The 21,704-nt window shown below is 38.0% G+C and overlaps 1 protein-coding gene across 1 annotated transcript in view; it reads left to right on the top strand.

The window, feature by feature from the left end:
• Positions 1-21,704, top strand: part of sntg2 (syntrophin, gamma 2) — a 260,468-nt gene that overhangs the window by 185,583 nt on the left and 53,181 nt on the right. Inside the window, exons 10-12 of the mRNA XM_059983452.1 lie at positions 7,167-7,296; positions 11,156-11,194; positions 18,164-18,280. Coding sequence (XP_059839435.1) covers positions 7,167-7,296; positions 11,156-11,194; positions 18,164-18,280 — 286 coding nt within the window. The remainder of the gene's footprint in view (positions 1-7,166; positions 7,297-11,155; positions 11,195-18,163; positions 18,281-21,704) is intronic.

The raw sequence follows: 21,704 nt of genomic DNA, 5'->3' as shown, positions 1-21,704 counted from the left end.
AGGTTCAAAGGTTCATTTTATTGTCAAAAAATGCATGTACACTACAACTCTGGTATTTATCTTCTCCAAAAAGCCTTGAAATACAGGAAGACCATACCTCCCCTCCCCCACCACTTACTTACAAAGAACTAACAGATCACCCACCCACCAGTCAGCTACAAGAAAGAAAATGCCAAAAAAACTGAAGGAGAGCAATAAAAATTACAGTCCAATCATATAAAGCTCAGAACATTGAATTGTCCATGCCTGGTCCAAACGCTCTGATGGGAAAGTTTCCATATGGAAACTTGATGCAAATGTCTTCAACAATAAGAGCCAATATTGTGATGATAATATTGTGCTTTTCTCTGGAACTATACACTCTTTATTATGGCTACATGAAATATTGATTTTTCTTGGAAACTCTGTCAAAGTTGGGCTGGTAGATTTCTCCTAGTACACTGTGTATTATGATCCTATTGATTGTAAATGGGTTTTAATTTGCTACAAATGCAAGTGAGGCATCAGCAGTAAGTTTCTTCATGCAACACATCATACAGTAAGGGCACAGATCAGAGAATTCCATTTAATAAACCTGCCTATTTAACTATAATTTCTGGAGAATTGAAATACTGACTCATCCAAGAGTGGAGGTTTTCCAATCTGTTCCTGCTGTGGAAGGTTTATTGTTGAAATGTCCTCTTTGGCTTTCAGAGGAAGCCTTCAACTGTATCTGGTCATATCCTTGAAGAGAAGAGGTAAATTTGAAATTGTCGAGATGGATATATTGCACAGGAAATGGCAGAGTGAATTGATAGATATATTACACACCATAGAAGAGAGTGAACTTTTCTCTTGGCCCAAGCTGTCACTTGCCCTACCCTTCTTTACAAATACCCTCATGTTTTCAACCAATCTGTGCAAGGTTAAAGATATGAGAAGCACCACCAAAGGGCAAATAAGTGCTACATTTTGTTTTAAAAGTATATCAAAGTGCTTAAATTTACACAAAAACCTTAAATATTCAGAGGTTCAAAGGTTCATTTATTGTCAATGTATCCATTTACAACTCTGAGATGCACCTTGTCCAGATAGTCACAAAACAAAGAAGGAACATGCAAGTCATTCAGAGAGGAACATCAAACCCACCCCCCACACTAAAATAGAATGGCATCCCGATCATCAAACCCCCAAACCCCTCCCCCTCACAAAACACAACTAGACTATCAACAGCCCCAAACCGCCCTGCCCCAGCATAAAATGCAACCAGAATATCATCCTTCAAAACCCCTGTCTCACACAACAAAATGGAAAAGGAATGGGTGAAAAAACACATAATATAAAAACTATAAATCTGAAAAAGTCCACAGTCCATAAACATAATCACCCAATTCATAAATGCAGAACCATAATAACATCTTCTGATATCACTGACATCAATGGTGAGGGACACCATGTGACAGGCCTACCCACCTGCCACAGCAAGCCACATGCCAATAGACCACTCACAGACACTTTCTTGGGCAGCAATCAAAAGGCCGACAGTCGGCACTGAACTTTTGCTTACCTTCTATGTTTGCTTCAAAGTCTCAATCTTCCTCAATGCTTCAATTGGCAAATAATGGATGCTTTAATCAGTGAAATTGAGTCAAACATTGACTCACATCCCATCTCTAAGTTTCTTTGCATTCAGACCTTTCCTAGAAATAGTTGTCCTGGAAAATTAGATAGCACTGATTGTGGTCAAGCATAATGCAAGATAAGGATAACTACTACCAGAAACAAGCAGTGCCAGAAATATTCACTTTCCTTTATCAGAGGTCGCTTTTAGTAAAACTCACTGTTTTTAGTTAAAGCCCTCTGTTGGTGGGGGTTGACCATGGATATTGCGTCCAAGCAGTCTGTGTTGTTGATGCAGGGCTGATAGTTAATATGCAAGCCAGGGCAATACAATAAGGAGATCAAGCTGTTGACCATGCAGCAGGCATCACATCTCCACACAGCTGATGAATCCAAAATAACGGCAGAGATTGATACAGTTCGGCACCAGCGGCATTGCAGGAGCTGCCAGTCTGTGCTGAACACAATGTGAGATGGCCTTAGGAACTCCAGCTCTAGATTTTCCGCAGGGTTTACTCCTGAAGCCTTATGCATGAGTGGATATAGCTGTGAACCTGTGGAGGTTTGAGATCGGTTTTCTTTCTCAAAGATAAGCTGCCAACCATGACTGACGAGTTACATCTGCCTGGAGCATGGTCATTAAAACCATTGTGCATGCTTCTCCTCCTCCCTCACTTCCAAAGAGGCTGGTGTTTTATTTAAGTACTATACTTGCACTAACATTAATCTTAGATTGGCTGCATAACAAAGGCTCATTTTATGATAAAGTGCATAAATGCATATTTTTTCAAAAAATGTAATGATGGATTGCTGTAACTCCTGATATAAATGTGAATGTCTTTTAATTGAAAAGATTACTTTGGCTATTATATTTTGATATTCCAAGTTGTGCTTTCTGCAAGACTGGTTTTAAGGAATTGTGTTTCAGTTACAGAAAATTACTTTTGCATCTATATTCATTTTGAGAGTAGATTCACCCCTTTGGTGAGATAACTGCTTTTCAAATCCTTTGTTACTTTTTTTAGTACTGTCACATTTACTTGTCAAGTTGGCTGTCAAGTCCCCTTTCATCTACACACCTAATAATTTCAAATCTTCTCAAAGCTAATGATTTTTAATATTAATATCATTTTACATAGGCATCCATTTATCTTGCCTTTATACTTTGTTGCAAACCCTTCATGCTCAATAATTAAATTTAATAAGCCTACCTTTAACTACCTAATTCATTCCATTTTTCTTCACAATGACAATTTTTCCTATCTATACTTCCCAAAGACGTGGATTAAAGCTCAGTGTGCTTTTTGTAAGCATAAATTCTGCTTTATAATTCAAGCTAGTGATGATTGGCAACCTAATACCAAACTCAATTGCCTTCACCTGCATTTAATAGGGACTATTGATTGATAGTTAAGAGCTGAAATCTGTTGATTTTACTGTCTCCTGGACAGTAGATTTAAATGCAAATGTTACTGAAATGAGTTTAATTATGAAATGCTAAAAAAATCAAATTGTGTTCGCTTTGCAAATAATCAGGCAGAACCCTCATAAACATATGCATCAAACTTTACCACCTCAAACTCAGTTTTCCTTCACTTCTGATCCTCATTCAACCAGTGAGTCAGTATAGTATGTTGAAGAATATTTAAGAAAGACCTACATGAAAGAAGAACTTGGAATGAACTCTGGATATTGAATGCATTCCTCTTCACTACAAACAACTCACTGGGCCCAGCACAGTCTGAGCCCCAGACTAAGCTAATGGGCTTTGATAGATTAACCAGCATAAAGGATAAACCTTGACCTGATCCTCAAACTACTTGCTTCAGCTGCGGCTATACATGACAGCACTAGTAGAAAGGCCGATTATATGGTCGACATGAAAACACTGCTCATCTTCGTACAGAGGACACCATCCATTATATTGTATAGTCAGGGAGTTCTACAGCATAGAAACAAGCCCTTTGGCTCACCACAATAATGCAGAACATCGTGGTATCTAGACTAAACCAACTTACCCACATTAGTACCATATCTCTGAATGCCCAAGTCATTCTGGTGTTTGAGGATCAGAGTCCTGTACCTCAGTTCAACGACACTCCCCAGAGCTCTGTCATCCATTGCGTATGTCCTGCCCCAGTTCAAATTCCTGAAATGCTGCACTTCAGACTTTTTAAAGTTAAATACCACTTTCCATTTCCTTAACCATTTTACTAGTTTATCTAGACAAGATATGCATTACCTAGTCAAAATTATTCAGGCTTCATCACACCACCAGTTAAGTAGGCTCTTCAATAGGCACTAATTATGTGACGTAACAATGAAATGAGATCGACATAGAATTGATCTTGCAGTTTGAAAGAGGAGCACAGCCCATCATCAGCAGTTTTGAAGTATTGTGAGTAGTTCTGGTCAGTTACCTATTTGGAAGGTATCAATAAGATTGAAAGAATACAGGGAAAATTTACAATGATGTTGCTGGATCTTGAGGACCTTAGTTATATGGAAAAGTTGAATAGGTTAGGACTTCATTCCCAAGAGCATTGCAGGATGAAGGTAGATTTGATAGAGTTATCAGAGATGTAGATAGGATAAATGCATGCAGTTTTTTTCCCCACTTAGGTTGGATGAGACTAGAACTGGAGGTCATGGTGAAAGGTGAAATGTTTAAGGGGAACATGAGGAGGACCTTCTTTCCTCAGTGGGTGAAGTGGTGAATGAAGGTTCCATTTGAACATTGAGACGTTTGGATAACTACATGGATGGAAGAGGTATGAAGGGCTCTGGTCTGAGTGCAGGGACTAGACAGAATAATAGTTTGGCATGGACTAGATGAGCCAAAGGGCCTGTTCTGCTCTATGACTTATGATTCTGTTTATCTTCCAGCACAACGTATAGCCACATAGCCCAACATATCACTTACTCTGCTTGGTTTAATGAGTGCACATGGCATGATACAAGTAACACAGATCTATCTATGAAGTGAGCTGGCAATTTGGCAGAACAGGACAAATCAAGAAGCCATGTTATTCCATAACCAAGTGCACCACAGTAGCATAATGGTAGGCGTGATGCTATTACACCTCAGCGTGTCTGAGTTGGGAACTCAATTCCATCGTCATCTGTAAGGAGTTTGTATGCTTTCCCCATGAACGCGTTGGTTTCTTAAGGGAACTCTGGTTTTCCCCCACAGTCCAAAGATGTTCTGGTTAGTAAGTTAATTGGTCATTGGTGATTGTCCTGTGATTAGGTTATTGTTAAATAGGTGGGTTGCTGGACAGTGCAGCTCATTGCGCCAGAAGGGCCAGCCTGTTCTGCGCTGTATCACTAAATAATATTAATACAAGCAATAAAATCACCAGCTAGTTATGAACATTACCCAGCTAACAAAATAACTCCAAGAGCAACACTGGGTTTAGAAAGGTGGAGCCCAGTACGCAAATCCCAGAAGTAAGACTGAAATACTTGAACCATCACTCACCAGAAATTGACCTCTTTTCTGCAGTGATATGAATAGATTCATTTGAAGGCTTCCTCTCAAAGCCAAAGAGAACATTTCCGCAATAAACCTTGCATAGCAGAAACAGAAGAAAGCTGACTGGATAGTACAGCCATGCTTCCCCTTGATATCCCATGATGCACCTAAACCATTCCTCAATTTGGTTCACATCAGATAATAAAGAAACAACGAACACTACTTGATATAAATAGGTTTAGGGACAAAATAATATCACAGATATACAACATGCAAGACAAGTTGCAAAGCTCCAGAACTGCACTGATACACTTACAATACTGGTATCTACTTAACAATATGAAACATTTCCAGATAAGCCTTGTTCACAAAAAGCAGAACATATCCAATCTGATCAATTACCAGCAAGTCTACTCAATAAAAGCAATGGAAGATGTTGGTGACAGAGCAATCAATAATTAGCATATCTTGATGCTAATTCAGGTTTCACCAGGAGAATTTTGTTATGTTTGTACTAACCAAAATAAGTTAATTTCATTCATTTAATTTCATTCAGAATTTGGTTCTAGACATCATTATATTCTTAAGAGTTCAAAGTAAATTTATTATCAAAGGTCATATATGTCACTATTCATTTTCTTGCAGGTATACTCAATAAACTCAATAACCATAATAAAATCAATGAAAGACTGCACCAACAGGATGTACAACCTGTGTGCAAAAGGCAGCAAACTGTGAAAATACAAAAAGAAAAAAACTGATAATAATAAGCAAATAAACAATAGTTATCAAGAACATGAGATGAAAAATCCTGAATGTAATGCCTTATCCACCCAAGAGTATTTAAGATGTGCACATTCAGTCCTGATTAACAGTGTCAACTTTGCTACTGTGCTGAATGTAATCACACTTGATCTTTCAATGCATTACTAAAGGGGTGTATGTTGTTCCAGTCTTCCCTCATGAAATGTCCGGCTCTTCAAAGAGGAGCCAGGGAGATCATCAGGTTGCTTTTTTTTTTACAGCCAATATCATGTCATTTTTTTAATGGTTTGTTTTGAAGCTTCTTTGTTTTGTGGCTGCAAGAAGACAAATCTCAGGGTTGATGATACTTTGATGATAATTGTAGTTTGAACTTTGAGCTTTGAACTTAAACATATTAACTAGTCTTTGGTGAGGTTGAGGAGGTGGGAGATGGTGAGGTACTGGAATCATTTGTAAATTAACCACTATACATATTCAATTGCAATTTAATTTTATTTTGGTTTTGAGGATCATTGGGAATCTCTAGAGCTCATGAAAGGTATTTCATACAAATAAAACTACAAATTCTTTCTTACCAGTTGTTTTCATATTCCACAAGTACCAGCCATTATGTTAGCATGTGATCTTTGTTTTTCATAAATAAATACACCATAATTATAATATTTATCAGGTCTGAATCCATCATCCATCCTTATCTTTGCTTCCTCTGGCTTGTATTCCATAGTTTCTTTCAAAGGAGCATACCATATGCAAAATCTGGTCTACTAATTTGCTCATGGTGTGTAATGAGTTTTAGGATTTAAGCTTCCATTTTAGTGTATGTAGCTGAAATTATGGATTATTAGGTAGGTAAACTTGATTGTGCATTTCCTAAGTTGCCTGCAGTAGTGTCAGAAGTGGAGATAAAAGAAATACCTTAAATTGGGAATATGGTGGAAGGATTAAAAAAAATCAAGGATTTCCCACTAACTCTACCAGTTGGCAAGGTAGAATATGGAATATAGAATACCACTGAGAAATGAGAAGATAAACCAGCAAGTCTGGAATTAACCCTTCACCAACATGTTCACTGTTTTTTGGCTTTTTGTTTCTTATATTGACAGGTATTTTATGTACGGCATTTTGGGTGTTGTCATTCTGGGATATATCATTTAAACATAATATTGATATACTGATTAAGTTTCCAGCTTCTTTGCATTCATTATTATGAACTTAGCCTGAAAAAAATGCAGGATTCTCAGAGAGAATAAGGTTTAGTAAGATGCTGTCTTATATATTTGAGACTGATTTGATGAATACCTTAGATATTTCCCTCTTCTTTCTTTAGGCCTAACACTTTTGAAGTTGTGGCACTGGATGGAGTAAGCTCTGGGATCTTCCAGTTCTACACTGCTCAAGAGAGTGCTGACTGGTTACGAGCAATATTAACCAACATCAGTGATCTTACCCTGCAAAATGTAGGTTTGTAGTGGAAAACAGGACTTTTTCCTCATTGAAATAACAATGTCAAATTATGACCCAGAATATGAAAAACGTTGAAATTCTCTTAATATTTTACTGATAACAAATTGGTTTTGAAGTTTTCCACTTCTAACCTTTCACTGAATCCCTGATGACTTTTAAGAGATTTTGCTTTTGAGCCATGGTATAGATTGAACTGTATTCATTTCCATTATTTCAAGTACAGATCCATATGAAAGCAAAGAGTGATAGGTGTTTATAGCCAAGATTCAAACCATTAAGTCTATCGTGTCCACACTGAACAAAAATATATTCACTTTAGTGCCATTTCCTAAATCTTTGATCCATGCATTTTATGGCTCTTCAAATGCTCATCTGTTTGTATTATTAGAAGGAGTTCTGCATCTATCCCCTCAGGCTGCAAGTTCCAAACCCTTGCCAGTTGTAGAATAAAATAATTTCTAACCCTTCTATCAATTAACAAATCTATGACTGCTGGTTACCAACTCTTCTCTGAAAGAAAGAAGATCTTTTTACTCTTGTGCACTTTATTTAAATGTCCCTCAGTCTCCTTTGTTTCAGATGAAACAACCTTAGCCTGGAGGCTCTTAGCTCACAACTGTACTTCTCCATTCCAAGCAACATCCTCATTGATATTTTCTGCACCCTATTAGTTCTAAGATATTCTTCATTGTAGTTTGTTGCCCAGAACTGTACTTCAGCTGTCATTTAATAAAGATGGAATAGTATGCTCCCCCTAGTCTTTCATTACATAAGTCTGTCAAAAAGTGCCATTTGCCTTCTTAATTATTTTATCAACCTGCCCTGCTATTTCAGCGATGCTGAAATGTGCATTGCAAGTTTATAATGTCTCTCTTCACTATGTAACTTTATATTCCCTTGCCTTATTTGCTGTCTCTGAAAATAGAATTTTTGGACTCAGTTACACTTAATAATTTTGTGTCCACCTAAACAGCCCATCTTGGAGGACCACAGAGTAAAAGTCAAAGTTGGTTTTATTACCATGTGCATAAATGGATGTATGAACAGGTTCAATGAAAAATTTGCCTACAGCAGCATCTTAGGCAGATAGCATCATATAAACACGATTCACAAGAAAATATAAATTGATCAGATTTTTTTGAAAAAAGAGCAAAATTAAAACAAAAAATAACAAAGCCCATTTTAATGCAAGTGATCAAGATGTTGTTTAACAAATGGTTGAAGGAAAGTAATTAATCTTGAATCTGATGGCATGGAACTTCAGGTTTCTGTACCCCTGCCTGATGACAGCTGCAAAAGGATAGCACGAGCAAGATGTGAGGAACTTTGATGATAGATACTTCTTTCTTGAGGCACACCTTCTGTAGATACCAGTCTTGTGGAGTCAGAGTGAGATACGAAACAGAAACAGGCACATTGACCTACAGTCCACCTCATCTATCAAGCACCTATTTTTGTTCTCCCTTAAGCCAAGAACTTTGTTTCTCACCATCAAACACAGTGCCACTATTGTATCATCAGCAACTTTGAAGTCACATACACATTTATTGTACAAAAAAGGGACTTAGTACTCAGCACTTAGTACTGGCAACAGGAGAGTTATCCAAATCTCCATTTGCAAAGTACCTGACCATTATAATCCTTTGCTTCTTGACAAGTAAATTTTCGCTGGGATCATTCTGATTTATAAATTTTTGATCAATCTGCTCAAGTCAAATGCAGAGATAAAATGCATGTATACCACATCACCCCCCCCCACTCCCCCTCCCCTGGATGACACCCTCCTGTTCGATTGTTTGAGGTAACTTATTTTCTAATTTTTCTTACTTCTAATATTTGCATATTTGTGCACTTTTAATTTCTTTAATTTCCTTTGGGATTAATAAAATATCTATCTGCCAAATGCTCTAAACTAATCGACATTCCTCAGGAAAATGGGTCTTCCAAAATTTAAAAGATATCAATTATTAACATTGATATCATTAATGCTCCAAAACAACCTTGGTCACTGAAAATTATGCAGTAAATATTATTTTTTTTTAAAATGATGTGTCCCTGAAGGGCATTGCACAAACTTTTTTGGAGAAGTCATCAGTGGAAAAAAATACCCAACTTTGTCATTCAAAGCATCAAAAGCTTAAGGAATTCTCTTTTTACCTGTTCGTGGTTTACCTTTTATCAAATCTATTAGTTTAACAGATCATACCTTTGCTTTGCCTTCTCTTAATTTCCTGAAAGTTTTATTTTCTTTCCTTGGATATTTTGTTTGCCCAAAAGAATATTATAAGTATATCTTGAGTAAGAATCCACACAACTCAGCTGGAAAATTACAGAGGTTCGCAACTAGAGTCATAAATTCCAAACGTTATATAGTTTGGCCAAACTAATTCATGCAGTGAAATTACCTATCTGAGCTAGTCCATTTGTCTGCATTTGGCCCTTAAGCATTTTCTTTCTATGTCTCTGCCTTAATGTTTCTTTTAAATGTTGTAATCGTAAATACTGTACCTTTATCACTTCCTCTGATAACTCATTCAACTCATTCTACATACTCACTACCCACTAAAATAGTGCTAAAATTGACTTGCAGGTCCCCATTAAAATTTTCCCCTTTTATTTTACACCTGTGCTTCTCTTTTACGCTTCCTTACCTAAAAACATCAAGCTCTTGTGCAGAGACTTTGTCTCCTTGATTTAGCTTCTGAAAGAAGCTGGAAAGAAACAATTTTTCAGTCACTGTCTTGTCAATCCCTTCCAGAAACCCATATAATTCAATGAAATCTCCCCATATTCTAAACCACTATGGATAAGACAATCTTACTCTATCCTCAAAGTCATCCTTAGATTTAGCCTTGGGCATCAAAGCTTCAGATCTTTTAAGGCAAGTGTACCTTTCTTCAGATATGAAGGTCAAAACTACACACATTATGCTAAAGTATCAGCACATGGAAGCAAGATTGCCTTCTTCTTCCACTCCAACACCTTAATATTAAAGGGCAAGACTGTGCTTGCATTTCTAATAGCTTGATATAACTAACTATTAACCTTCTGCATCTTGTGGAAGATCCCTAGTAAAAACAACTATTGCTTAATCATCATCAGTTATAACATTGTTGTGACCTTAAAAGAAATATATATTTTATTTATTTTACCTACTGAGGAATTGCTGTGATAAGTTTTGCATCCTGAGGTAGACAGAGCAGTCATGTCCAATCTTACTAAAAATAAATGAAGGTAGATGTTTCAAATCAAGACAAAAGTATTAATGCTGCACTAATGCTTCATGTGCTTTTGATCATATTTCTGCTTGTGTATTGGTCACAAGTAGAATTCTCAAAGTCTGGTATCCGTGTTTCCTTCCCCATTCCAACAACCTTAACATAAAATAACAAATATATTCTGCAGGGTTGCAATGCTGTCTCTCAGCTGAGAAGCTGAATCAAAGCCCTTTCTGCATACTCAGGGTAAAGGAGAGTGGGAAGCTATCCAGTGGTCCTGGACAATTTTTTAAAACTCTTAAATAACTGAACAGGTTACCTAGTCATTGCCACATTGTCTGAGAACACCTGGTGTGATCAAAATGGCTTTTGTTTTTACTATATGAAAACAGTTGATTGGAAGGTATCTTGAAACTATCTGAGGCATTAAGCAGGCTTAGTCACTTTATTTAGTTAGGGTTTAAACATTATAAATACCTTTAAAAATATGTATGTATTTTTACCAGTATGATTACAATGACAAGATCAAAGCTTACAAATTTAGAACAAAAATTCAAAGTATAGAGAATTAAGAACGCTAGAGAAATAAGAATGAACAAGTACTTTTAATTAAACTTTATTTTTAATTGTACAGATAAAAATGGTGAATAAATGCTGTTCTCCAAGTGACCAGGTAGGATGCCTTTTTATGTGAAGAATATACATTAATTTAAATTGTCTTATCAAAATGTTAGACAAAGAAAGAATTAATAATGCAGTTGAAGACATGAGTATAAAGCAGAAAGTTGCTTTATAGTTGAACTATTTCTGTACACTCCCAGAAAACTGGGCAATTACCTTCTCCAGAGTTGGTTGTCAAATGGTAAATATTGCCTTGGCGTTCACCATTTAATCTCACATCTCAGAAAGCTGCAAACTCTAATCAAGTATGGCCTTCTGCAACTTCTTACTTGAAGTCCACAGCCATCTTTATATCAGGATTTTTCCAATTACCTGTTCTTGCAATTCCATAATCAAAAAGGTATTAACAACAACATTCAAAATTCTGTTTACGTGCAGCAAAAGGAGCCGCTTTGCTCTTGAAGCTTTTCCTTTGATATATTAATTTTGTATATGCATCTGCTTTACTCAAATTAATAAACAAAGAAAAAGCAGAACGCTGGAAGAACTTAATGGGTGAGATAGCATATGCTGATGTAAAAGGTGTAAGCTGACATTTCAGATTGAGACCATGTGAAAGCACTGAGAGGGAAGAGGAAAGATTGTCAGCATTTAGAAATATGAGGAAGGGTTGGGACGGAACTGATAAATGATGCATTGAACAAGATGAGGAGATTATAGGTAAATGGACCAGCTAGGGGACAAAGAGGGGAAGGCCACCATCTCCGTGCTGACCTTTAACAATTTTCCAACATTAACACCATGTCTTTCTGTGCCTTGTCTATGAAGGATCTGACTGAATTTCTCATCAACATATACACTGTAAATAGATAGTCAAAATCTTTTATTTCACTGTGGTAGGAGTATCAAAATCAAGAGAGCATAGTTTTAAGGTAGGCAAAAGGAGCTAGCTTTACAGGGGATGCGAGTAGCAAGAGTTTTTTTCAACACAGTGAAAACAGTGAAAACGCAGTTCATATCTGGAATGAACCCCCTCATTTGGATCATTGCCTCTCCAAATTTTATATACATCTATCAGTTTACTCCATGGAAAACAAACTCAGACAATCTAATGCCTTCACATTACTAAATTCAGTCAGTCCAGGCAACATCCTGCTGAACATCCTTTGCACCCTCTGCAGTACAATTACAGCAAAGACAGGTTTCTGGTGATAAAGGCAATAAACCATCCCTGAGTGATTACATGATGAAAATTGAATAAAGTGATTCTAAGAAACCACAAATTCCATTTTAAGGGCCAACCAATCTGCACCAAGAACTATAGTGCAATTTTCAGCCATTGATAGATCATAAGTCTCCCAGATAAACACATCTGCACCAGGCGCACTGAGTTGCTGCTCCTGAGAGAAAGTATTAAGGAACTGAAGCTGTGGCTCAATGACCTTTGATTCCTACTGGAGAATGGGATCACTTCGAGGAAGGTACGGCCGGTACAAAAGGGCGGGTTACACCTGAACCGGAGGGGGTCCAATATGCTAGAGCTATTTGGGTAAGTTTAAACTAATTTGGCAGAGGGATGGGAACCAGGGCGGTCGGGCTAAAGATGAGGTAGTTGGTTTACAGAGGCAATGTGTATTGAGGCTCCTAGCAAGAGGAGGCCGATGAGAGGGCAAAATTGCAGTCAACAGGATGAGTCTCAATGACAAGAGTGGACAAAATTATGAAAGGCAAATACAGGACTGAAGGTGTTATATTTGAATGTGTGCAGTATACAGAATAAGGTCGGTGAATTTGTAGCATAGTTACAAATTGGCTTAAAGGATGTTGTAGCAAATGTAGAATCATGACTGAAAGAAGCTTATAGCTGGGAGCTTAATGTCCAAGGATACACATTGTATCAAAAGGACAGAGAGGAAGGTAGAATGGGTGTCATCCTCTGCTGGTAGAAAATGAAATCAAATCATTAGAAAGACGTGACATAGAGTCAGAAGTTGTGGAAACATTATGGATAGGGCTAAGGAACTGCAAGGGTAAAAAGAGCCTAATGGGAGTTATATGCACCCACCCCCCACAAATGATAATAAGGATATGGTCTACAACCTACAATGGGAGGTGGAAAATACATCCCAAAAGGGCAATGCTACAACAGTCATGGGATATTTCAATATGCAGGAAGATTAGGGAAATCAGCTTGGTGCTGAATTCCAAGTGGGGAATTTCTGGAATGCCGACAAGATGGCTTTTCAGAGCAGCTCGTGTTTGAGACCAGTAGGGGGGATCAGCTATTCGGATTGGGTGTTGTATAATGAACTAGAATTGATTAATGAACTCAAGGTAAAAGAACACTTAGGGGCTAATGATCATAATAAGACCAAAAGACATAGGAGCAGAATTTGGGCATTTGGCCCATCGAGTCCGCACCACCATTCAGTCATACCTGATCTTTTTATCCCCTCCTCAGCCCCACACCCTGGCCTTTTCCCTGTGACCTTGGATGTATGTCCAATTGAGAGCCTATCAAGCTTTGCCTTAAATACACCCAATCATCTGGGTTCCACAGCTGCCTGTGGTATCAAATTCCACAAATTTCCCACTCTCTGGTGAAAGAAATTTCTCCAAATCTCTGTTTTAAATGGGTATCCCCCTATCCCGAGGCTGCATCTTCTTGTCTTAGGCTCCCCCACCATGAGAAACATCCTTTCCACATCTACACTGTCTAAGCCTTTCAACATTGGTTAATTTTCAATGAGATCCCTCCTAATCCTTCTAAATTCCAGTGAGTACAGACCCAGAGCCATCAAACTTTCTTCATATGATAATCATCCTTGTTAACTTCCTCTGGACCCTCTTCAATTCCAGCACATCTTTTCTTAAATGAGGAGCCCAAAAATGTTCATAATACTCAAGGTGAGCCCTCACAAGTGCCTTATAAAGCCTCAGCATCACATCCTCGCTCCTGTATTCTAGACTTCTTGAAATGAATGCTAACATTGCATTTGCCTTCCTCACCACCAACTCTATCTGCAAATTAATGTTTAGGGTGTTCTGTACAAACACTCTCAAGTCCCTTTGTATCTCAGATTTTTGAATTTTCTCCTGTTTACAAAATAGCATGCACTTTTCCAAAGTGCATGACCATACATTTTCCAACATTATATATCATTTGCCCCTTATTTGCCCATTTTCCTCATCTGTCTAAGGCCTTCTGCAGCCTACCTGTTTCGTCAACACTACCTACCCCTCCACCAATCTTTGTATCATCTGTAAACTTTTCAGCAAAACTGTCTATTCCATCATCTAAATCATTAACATACAGCATAAAAAGAAGCAGCCTCAACACCGATCCCTGTGGAACACCACAAGTCACTGGCAGTCAACCAGAAAAGGATCCTCTTATTCCCATTCGCTATCTCCTACAGGTTTGTCAGGCAAGACTTTCCTTTCAGGAAACAATGCTGACTTTATCTTATCTTGTCCTGTGTCACCAAGTACTCCATCACCTCATTCTTAACAATTGATTCTTACATCTTCCCAACCACTGAGATCAGGCCAACTGGCCTATAATTTCCTTTCTGCTTCCTTCCTCCTTTCTAAAAAAGTGAAGTGACATTTGCAATTTTCCAGTCCTCTGGTACTATGCCAGAGTCAAATGATTTTTGAAAGATCATTACTAATGCCTCCATAATCTATATTGCTACCCCTTTCAGAACCCTCAGGTGCATTCCATTTAGTCTGGGTGACTTATGTACCTTTAGATCTTTCATCTTTTTAAGCATCTTCTCCCTTGTAAAAGTAACTGCACTCACTTCTCTTCCCTCACTCCCTTTAACACCTGGCACACTGCTGTTGTCTTCCACAGTGAAGACTGATGCAAAATGCTCATTTAGTTCATCTGCCATCTCCTTGATCCCCGTTATTATTTCTCTAGCCTCATTTTCTAGTGGTCCTATATCCTCTCTCATCTCTCTTTTATTTTTTACATAATTGAAAAATCTTTTACTATCCACCTTGATGTTGTTTGCTTGTTTGCTTTCATATTTCATCTTTTCCTTTCTAATGAATTTTTAGTAGCTTTCTGTAGGTTTTTAAAAACTTCCCTATCCTCTATCTTCCCACTAATTTTTGTTCTGTTGGATGCCCTTTCTTTTGCTTTTACAGCAGCTTTGACTTCCATTGTCAGTATTTTGTCATTTGAGAATTTCTTTGTTTTTGGAATACATCTGTCCTGCATCTTCCTAATTTTTCCCAGAAACTCATGCCATTGCTGTTCTGCTGTCATCCCTGCCAGCATTTCTACCAATTTACTTTGTCCAACTCCTCTCTCAAACCACTGTAATTTCCTTTACTCCACTAAAATACTGCTACATCAGACTTTACTTTCTCCCCAATAAGTATCAGGTTGAACTCAATCATATTGTGATCTTATACTTTAAGCTCCCTAATGACCTCCGGTTCATTACATAACACCCAATCCAGGATAGCTGTTCCCCTAGTAGGTTCAACGACAATATGATCCAATTCACCCTGAAATTTAAGGAGAAACTAAAGTCAGATGTATCGGTATTTCAGGGGAGTAAAGTGAATTATAGAGGCAAGTGTCAATTCTGGAGATGTCCAAAATTGATTGGAAAATAACACTGGTAGGGATAACTGCAGAGCTGCAATGGCTGGAATTTCTGGAAGCAATTCAGAAGGCACAGGATATGTACATCCCAAAGATGAAGAACTATTCCAAAGACAAGATGACACATCTGTGAAAGGAAGAGAGGCCAGAGAAGGACTTAAATAGATTAGAAGAATGGGCAGAGAAGTGGCTGATAGAATATAGTGTGAGGAAGTGTATGGTCATGCACTTTGTGAGAAGAAATGGAAGGGATGACTACTTTTTAAATGAGAGAAAACACAAAAATCTGATATGCCAAGGGGCTTGGGAATTGTTGTGCAGGATTCTTTGAAGGTTAATTTGCAGGTTGAGTCTGTGGTGAGGAAGGAAATGCAATGTTAGCATTCTTGCAAGAGAACTAGAATATAAAAGCAAAGATGTAATGTTGAGACTTTATAAAGCACTGTAAGACCTCTCTTGGAGTATTGCGAGCAGTTTTGGGCTCCTTATCTTGGAAAAGATGTGCTGAAACTGGAGAGGGTTCAAAGGAGGTTCACAAAAATGATTCCAGGATTAAACGGCTTGTCTTATGAAGTGACACATGGTTGGCTCTGTGCCTCTATTCAATATAACTCGGAAGAACGAGGAATGACCTCATTGAAACTTATTGAATGGCGAAAGGCTTTGACAGGGTGGATGTGGAGAGGATATTTCCTATGGTGGAAAAGTCTAAGACCAGATGACACAGCCTCGGAATAGAGGGGCATCCTTTTTTAATGGAGTTGAGGGAGGAATTTCTTTAGCTAGAGAGTGGAGAATCTGTGAAATTCATTGCCACAAGCAGCTGTGAAGGCCAAGTCTTAAAATAGAGTATATTTAAGGCAGAGGTTGATAGATTCTTGATTTGTCAGGGCATGCAGGGATACAGGGTGAAAGCAAGAGACTGGAGGAGAAGGCAATGAGAGGAAAAATGGATCAGTCATGATGAAACGGCAGAGCAGACTTGATGGGGCAAATGGTCTAATTCTGCACCTGTATCTTATGATCTTATGATTATGATAAGTGTACCAAAAGGAACAACCTGATTAGACACTCTTTATTCAAGTAAAATCACTACTACTTTTATGAAACAATGAAAATATCAATATTTTATTTAAAATGGGTGATCAACACTTTGAGTAAAACAGTTATTTCAGCTTATTTTAAGCATAAGAGATTCAGCCGATAGTGTAATTTTGAGCAATGCACTCAAAATTCTGGAGGAACTCAGTGAATCAGGCAGCATCCATGAAGGGGAACTAAATGATCGATGTTTCGGGCTGTGCCCCTTCATCAGGACTGGAAAGGTTGGGGGCAGAAACCCGATATGAAGGTGGGGAGAGTGGAGGAGTACAAGATGGCATGTGATAGGTAAGTGACATGTGGTTGGGTGGGGAAGGTGAATACAGTAAGAATTTGGGAGCGGATAGATGGAAGAGATAAAGGCTGAATAAGAAGTGATTTAATAGAAAGGGACAGTGGACTGTGGAAGAAAGGGATAGAGGAGGGGAAGCAGGAGGATGTGATGGCCAGCAGAGGAGAAGAGGGTGAGATTGTAACCAGAATAGGGAATGGAAAAAATGAGAGTGGGGAAGGACAAATTACCGGAAGTTAGAAAAATTATTATTCATGCCATCAGGTAGGAGGCTACCCAGAGAGAATATAAGTTGTTGCTCCTGCAGACTAAGTTTGTTCTCATCATGACAGCAAAAGAGCCATGGACATACATATGAGAATGGAAATGTCTGAGGAGGCTGCATGCAGATTCCAGGACTGCTCTGTCGAGCACCCTCACTTTGTCCGCTGCAAAAGGCAGGATCCTCCAGTGGCTACGCATTTTGATTCGACTTCCCATTCTCATTCTGACAATCAATGTCTATGTTTTAGCTTCTGCATTCACACCTTAATTCAGAAAAAGATGCAAAGGCAATCTCAGTTCATACTTTGTTATATCCATAGATTTTTTTATCAAAACTGTTCTGATATCCTGAAGTTACTGCTGGTGGTTTCTTTGTGGGGAGAAAGCAGAAAGTTTACAAGGTGACTTTGGATCTCTCCAGTCTGAATGATCCTATATTTTAAGCAGCCAAACCTGGTGAATATTTTGGACTTAACTTGTCTGCACTATCCTGATTGCTTCTTTGAGGCAAGAGAGGCTGTCATTCCAAATTGGAATTAAATCCCCATCATTCCATTCTGAACAGCTTTAAGAGAAGAAAATCCACTGCAACCTTTCCTGGTTGATTTAAGCATAATGCTTGGAACAGTGTCCTTGAAGTTTCATTGTAAAAATAATAGCTTTGTGTGCAGGAATCATAAAAAAGCTGCGTTTTGATTTTGAGGATTGATTTTTCAATTTTCTAAGGTTTTCCTCTGCAGATAATTCACATGGGGTGGGTGAGTGAGAGGATACTGGGATCTGATTCCAATCAGCTTTACAAGTACAAGTTTCTGGGACTGAAAGGTTCATCGCTTCACATTTTCAATACTCCACCGGTAAGAGTTAATAGCTCTTTTATAATATATCAGCTGTTACAAAAAAAAATGTTTTTGTTTATACTTTCGTTTAGAGATTTCTTTAAATTGAACAAGATAACTTCGATGTGTGGTTTTAAACGAAGCTTGATATGTATGGTTAATGTAATCACATTTCAACAAAGCTTTCATTAACTCAAGACTTTATTTCCAGACATTTAATAGAAAATGAGGCATGGGATCTACAGGAACTTGGCTGCATGGATTTGGAACTGGCTTGCCTACAAAAGTTAGAGAGTAGTAGTTGGTAGTCAATGACTAGTCGTGTTCCACAATGATCTGTCCTTGTGATTTTTATAAATAACTTGGATAAAGAAATTGAGAGGCGGGTTACTAAGTTTGCAGATAACGTAAAGGTTGGAGGTGTTGTAGATAGTGTAGAAAGTTGTCATAGATTACAAGGTGATATAGAGAGTGTTGAGTAGAGAAGTGACAGTCGGACTTCAATCCATAAAAGCATGAAGGGCTTTGAATCGAAGAGTGAGAGATGACTTGATAGAGAAGTATAAGATTATGTGGGCCTTATTCAAGTTTGGAGACAACACCACTGTCATTTGTCGAATCAAAGGTGGTGATGAATCAGCACACAGGGTATGAAAATCTGGCTGAGTGGTGCCATAACCATAATGTCAAGAAAATCCAGTAGCTGATTAGGAGAAGGAAGCACGAGGTCCATATGCCAATCTTCATTGGAGGGTCAGAGGTGGAGAGAGTCAGCAGCTTTAAATTCCTTAGTGTTATTATTTCAGAGGATCTGTCCTGGGCCCAGTACGTAAGTACAATCATGAAGAAAGCATGGCAGCACCTCTACTTCCTTAGGTGTTTTCAGAGATTTGGCATAACATCTAAAATTTTGACAGACTTCTGTGGATGTGTGGTGGAGGGTATATTGACTGGCTGCATCACAGCCTGGTATGGAAGCATCAATACCCTTGAATGGAGACTCCTACAAAAAGAAATGGATACAGCCCAGTGCATCATGGGTAAAGCCCTCCCCACCATTGAGCACATCTACATGAAACATTGTCACAGGAAAGTAGCTCCCATTATCAGGGACTCCCTCAACAAAGGACATGCTCTCTTCTCACTGGTGCCATCAGGAAGAAGGTACAGGACTCTCAGGGTTCACACCACCAGGTTCAGGAACAGAAACTACCCCTCGATCATCAGGCTCTTGAACCAACATCACTCAACTTCACTTGCCCCATCATTAAAGTGTTCCCAGCACTGATGGACTCAGTTTTGAGTAACCTTCATCTTATGATCTTGATATTTATTGCTCATTTATGTATTTATTTATTTATTTTGTATTTGCACAGTTTTTCATCTTTTGCACAGTGGTGGAACACCCAAGATGGTGTGGTCTTTCTTTGATTCTGTTATGGTTATTATTCTATTATGGATTTATTGAGAACATCCAGAAAAAAATGAATCTCAGTGTTGTATAAGGTGATATATGTGTACTTTGATAATAAATTTACTTTGAACTCTGAACTTTGAAAAAAGTGAACAGCAAGTGCATTTTTCCCAGTGTGACTATGCCAGAGGACGTAATTTTAAAGTGAGTGGACGAAACTTTAGTGGAGATGTCAGAGATTTTTTTTTTAATATAAGCAGAGAATTGTAGTTGCCAGAGCTGGTGAAAGAGCCTGATACAATTCGGACATTTAAAATATCTTTGATATATACATGGATGTATGAAAAATGAATGGTTATCAGGTGTGATGAAGAAAAGGGTAAGAGTTGATTATGAGTTAGGTTTCCATAGGTTGGCACAACATTGTGGGCTGAAGTGCCGTTACTGTGCTGTACTATATTCTTCATTCTATGTATGTTGTAGACTGTAATCAGTTGCAAAGTATTGGCAACACATCTTCAATTTTCCTCAGTGTTATTGAACAAGGCTTTCAAAGGGAAAGTATTTGTGCTTTGGTCCTATTTGATCACATCAAGTATCATCTTTGGCCCAGTAAAAGAGTATTCTTATCTCTGACTAAAAAGATTTTGCTTCACTGCTGATCACAAAATCCCGATCAATTTGTCATTAACTGTACTATGTTGTTTCTCCAACAGAATTTGACGTGTTACAAGATAAGTTGCCTTGATTGTCTTTGAAACAAAATTGCTATTTCAAAAGCAAATATATGATGAAATTCAAAGTTGTTATAATACTTAATTTAGTTTACATTATCATATGAACTTCAATATTCTAAAGAGTATGCAAAATTTTCCATTATAAATTATGTTTATACCTGCCTTATTATCTGATTTTAAAATAAATAACAGACAACAAGGCTGGACAGATGCTTTTCCAGATGACACAGGGTACAGGAGAAGTATTGCTGTTGGGGCTTCTAAATGGCCACCTATCTAGGAGAATTACATTAATTAAAGTCTATGTACTACAGGGGGACTAGGTAGCCTCCAACTTGATGGCATGAACATTGATTTCTCTAACTTCTGGGAATTTCTCCCCCTCACCCTTATCTCTTTCCCCATTTCCTATTTTGATTTTCCTCTCAGTTCTTCTCTTCTCACCTGTGCTTCACCTCCCTCTGGTGCCCCTCCTCCTTCCATTTCTTCCATGGTCTTCTTTCCTATGAGATTCCTTCTTCAGCCTTTCATCCCGATCACCAGTTACCCACTGCTTCTTACCACCTCCCGTCTCTTCCACCTACCCTCCTTCCTTCTTACCTAGTTTCATGTATCAGCTGCCAGCTTTTACTCCTTCCCCTCCCTCATCTTCTTATTCTGGTTTATGGCCTTTCTGTTCCAGTCCAGATGAAAGGTCTTGCCCTGAAACTTCAACTGCCTATACCCTTCATAGATACTGCTTGACTTGCTGAGTTCCTCTAGCACTTAGTGTGTGTTGCTCAAGATTTTCAGCATCTGCAAAGTGTTTTGCATTTAAGACGTGTGGAGTTTGTTAATCAATGTTAGGCTTACAAATTGCTGGATGAGTTTTAGCTTCTTGGGAGGTGATGTCTTACCTTACAAAACAGAGAAATTAGTTTAATTATCCCACAAATGAGCAATGGAACAGCTTGAATAATATTAGGAAAGTTAAATTTAATTGCTTACCAGATCAATACATGTCATGAGGGTCAGTCTGAGGCCCAAAGTAGCAAATCAGCTAAAGCATCCCTACATTAACAAGGGATAATGGATTTTTTTCTCTATAATTGCATTCCTTTTGATGTAATTGCTCACATTTTCTTTGCTTATTTTGGACTTGATTTAATTTAATATCTATTTTAATTGTGAAATGCAAAAAGTATCAATAAAGTTCAGAATCAGGTTTAATAGCTCCAGCATATTTTGTGAAATTTGTTGTCTTTGCAGTAGCAATACAGTGTAATACATAATAGGAAAAACATTAATTACA

This window comes from Hypanus sabinus, chromosome 10 (assembly GCF_030144855.1).
Source record: "Hypanus sabinus isolate sHypSab1 chromosome 10, sHypSab1.hap1, whole genome shotgun sequence".
NCBI lineage: Eukaryota > Metazoa > Chordata > Chondrichthyes > Myliobatiformes > Dasyatidae > Hypanus > Hypanus sabinus.
This window is presented reverse-complemented; position numbering and strand designations above follow the sequence as displayed.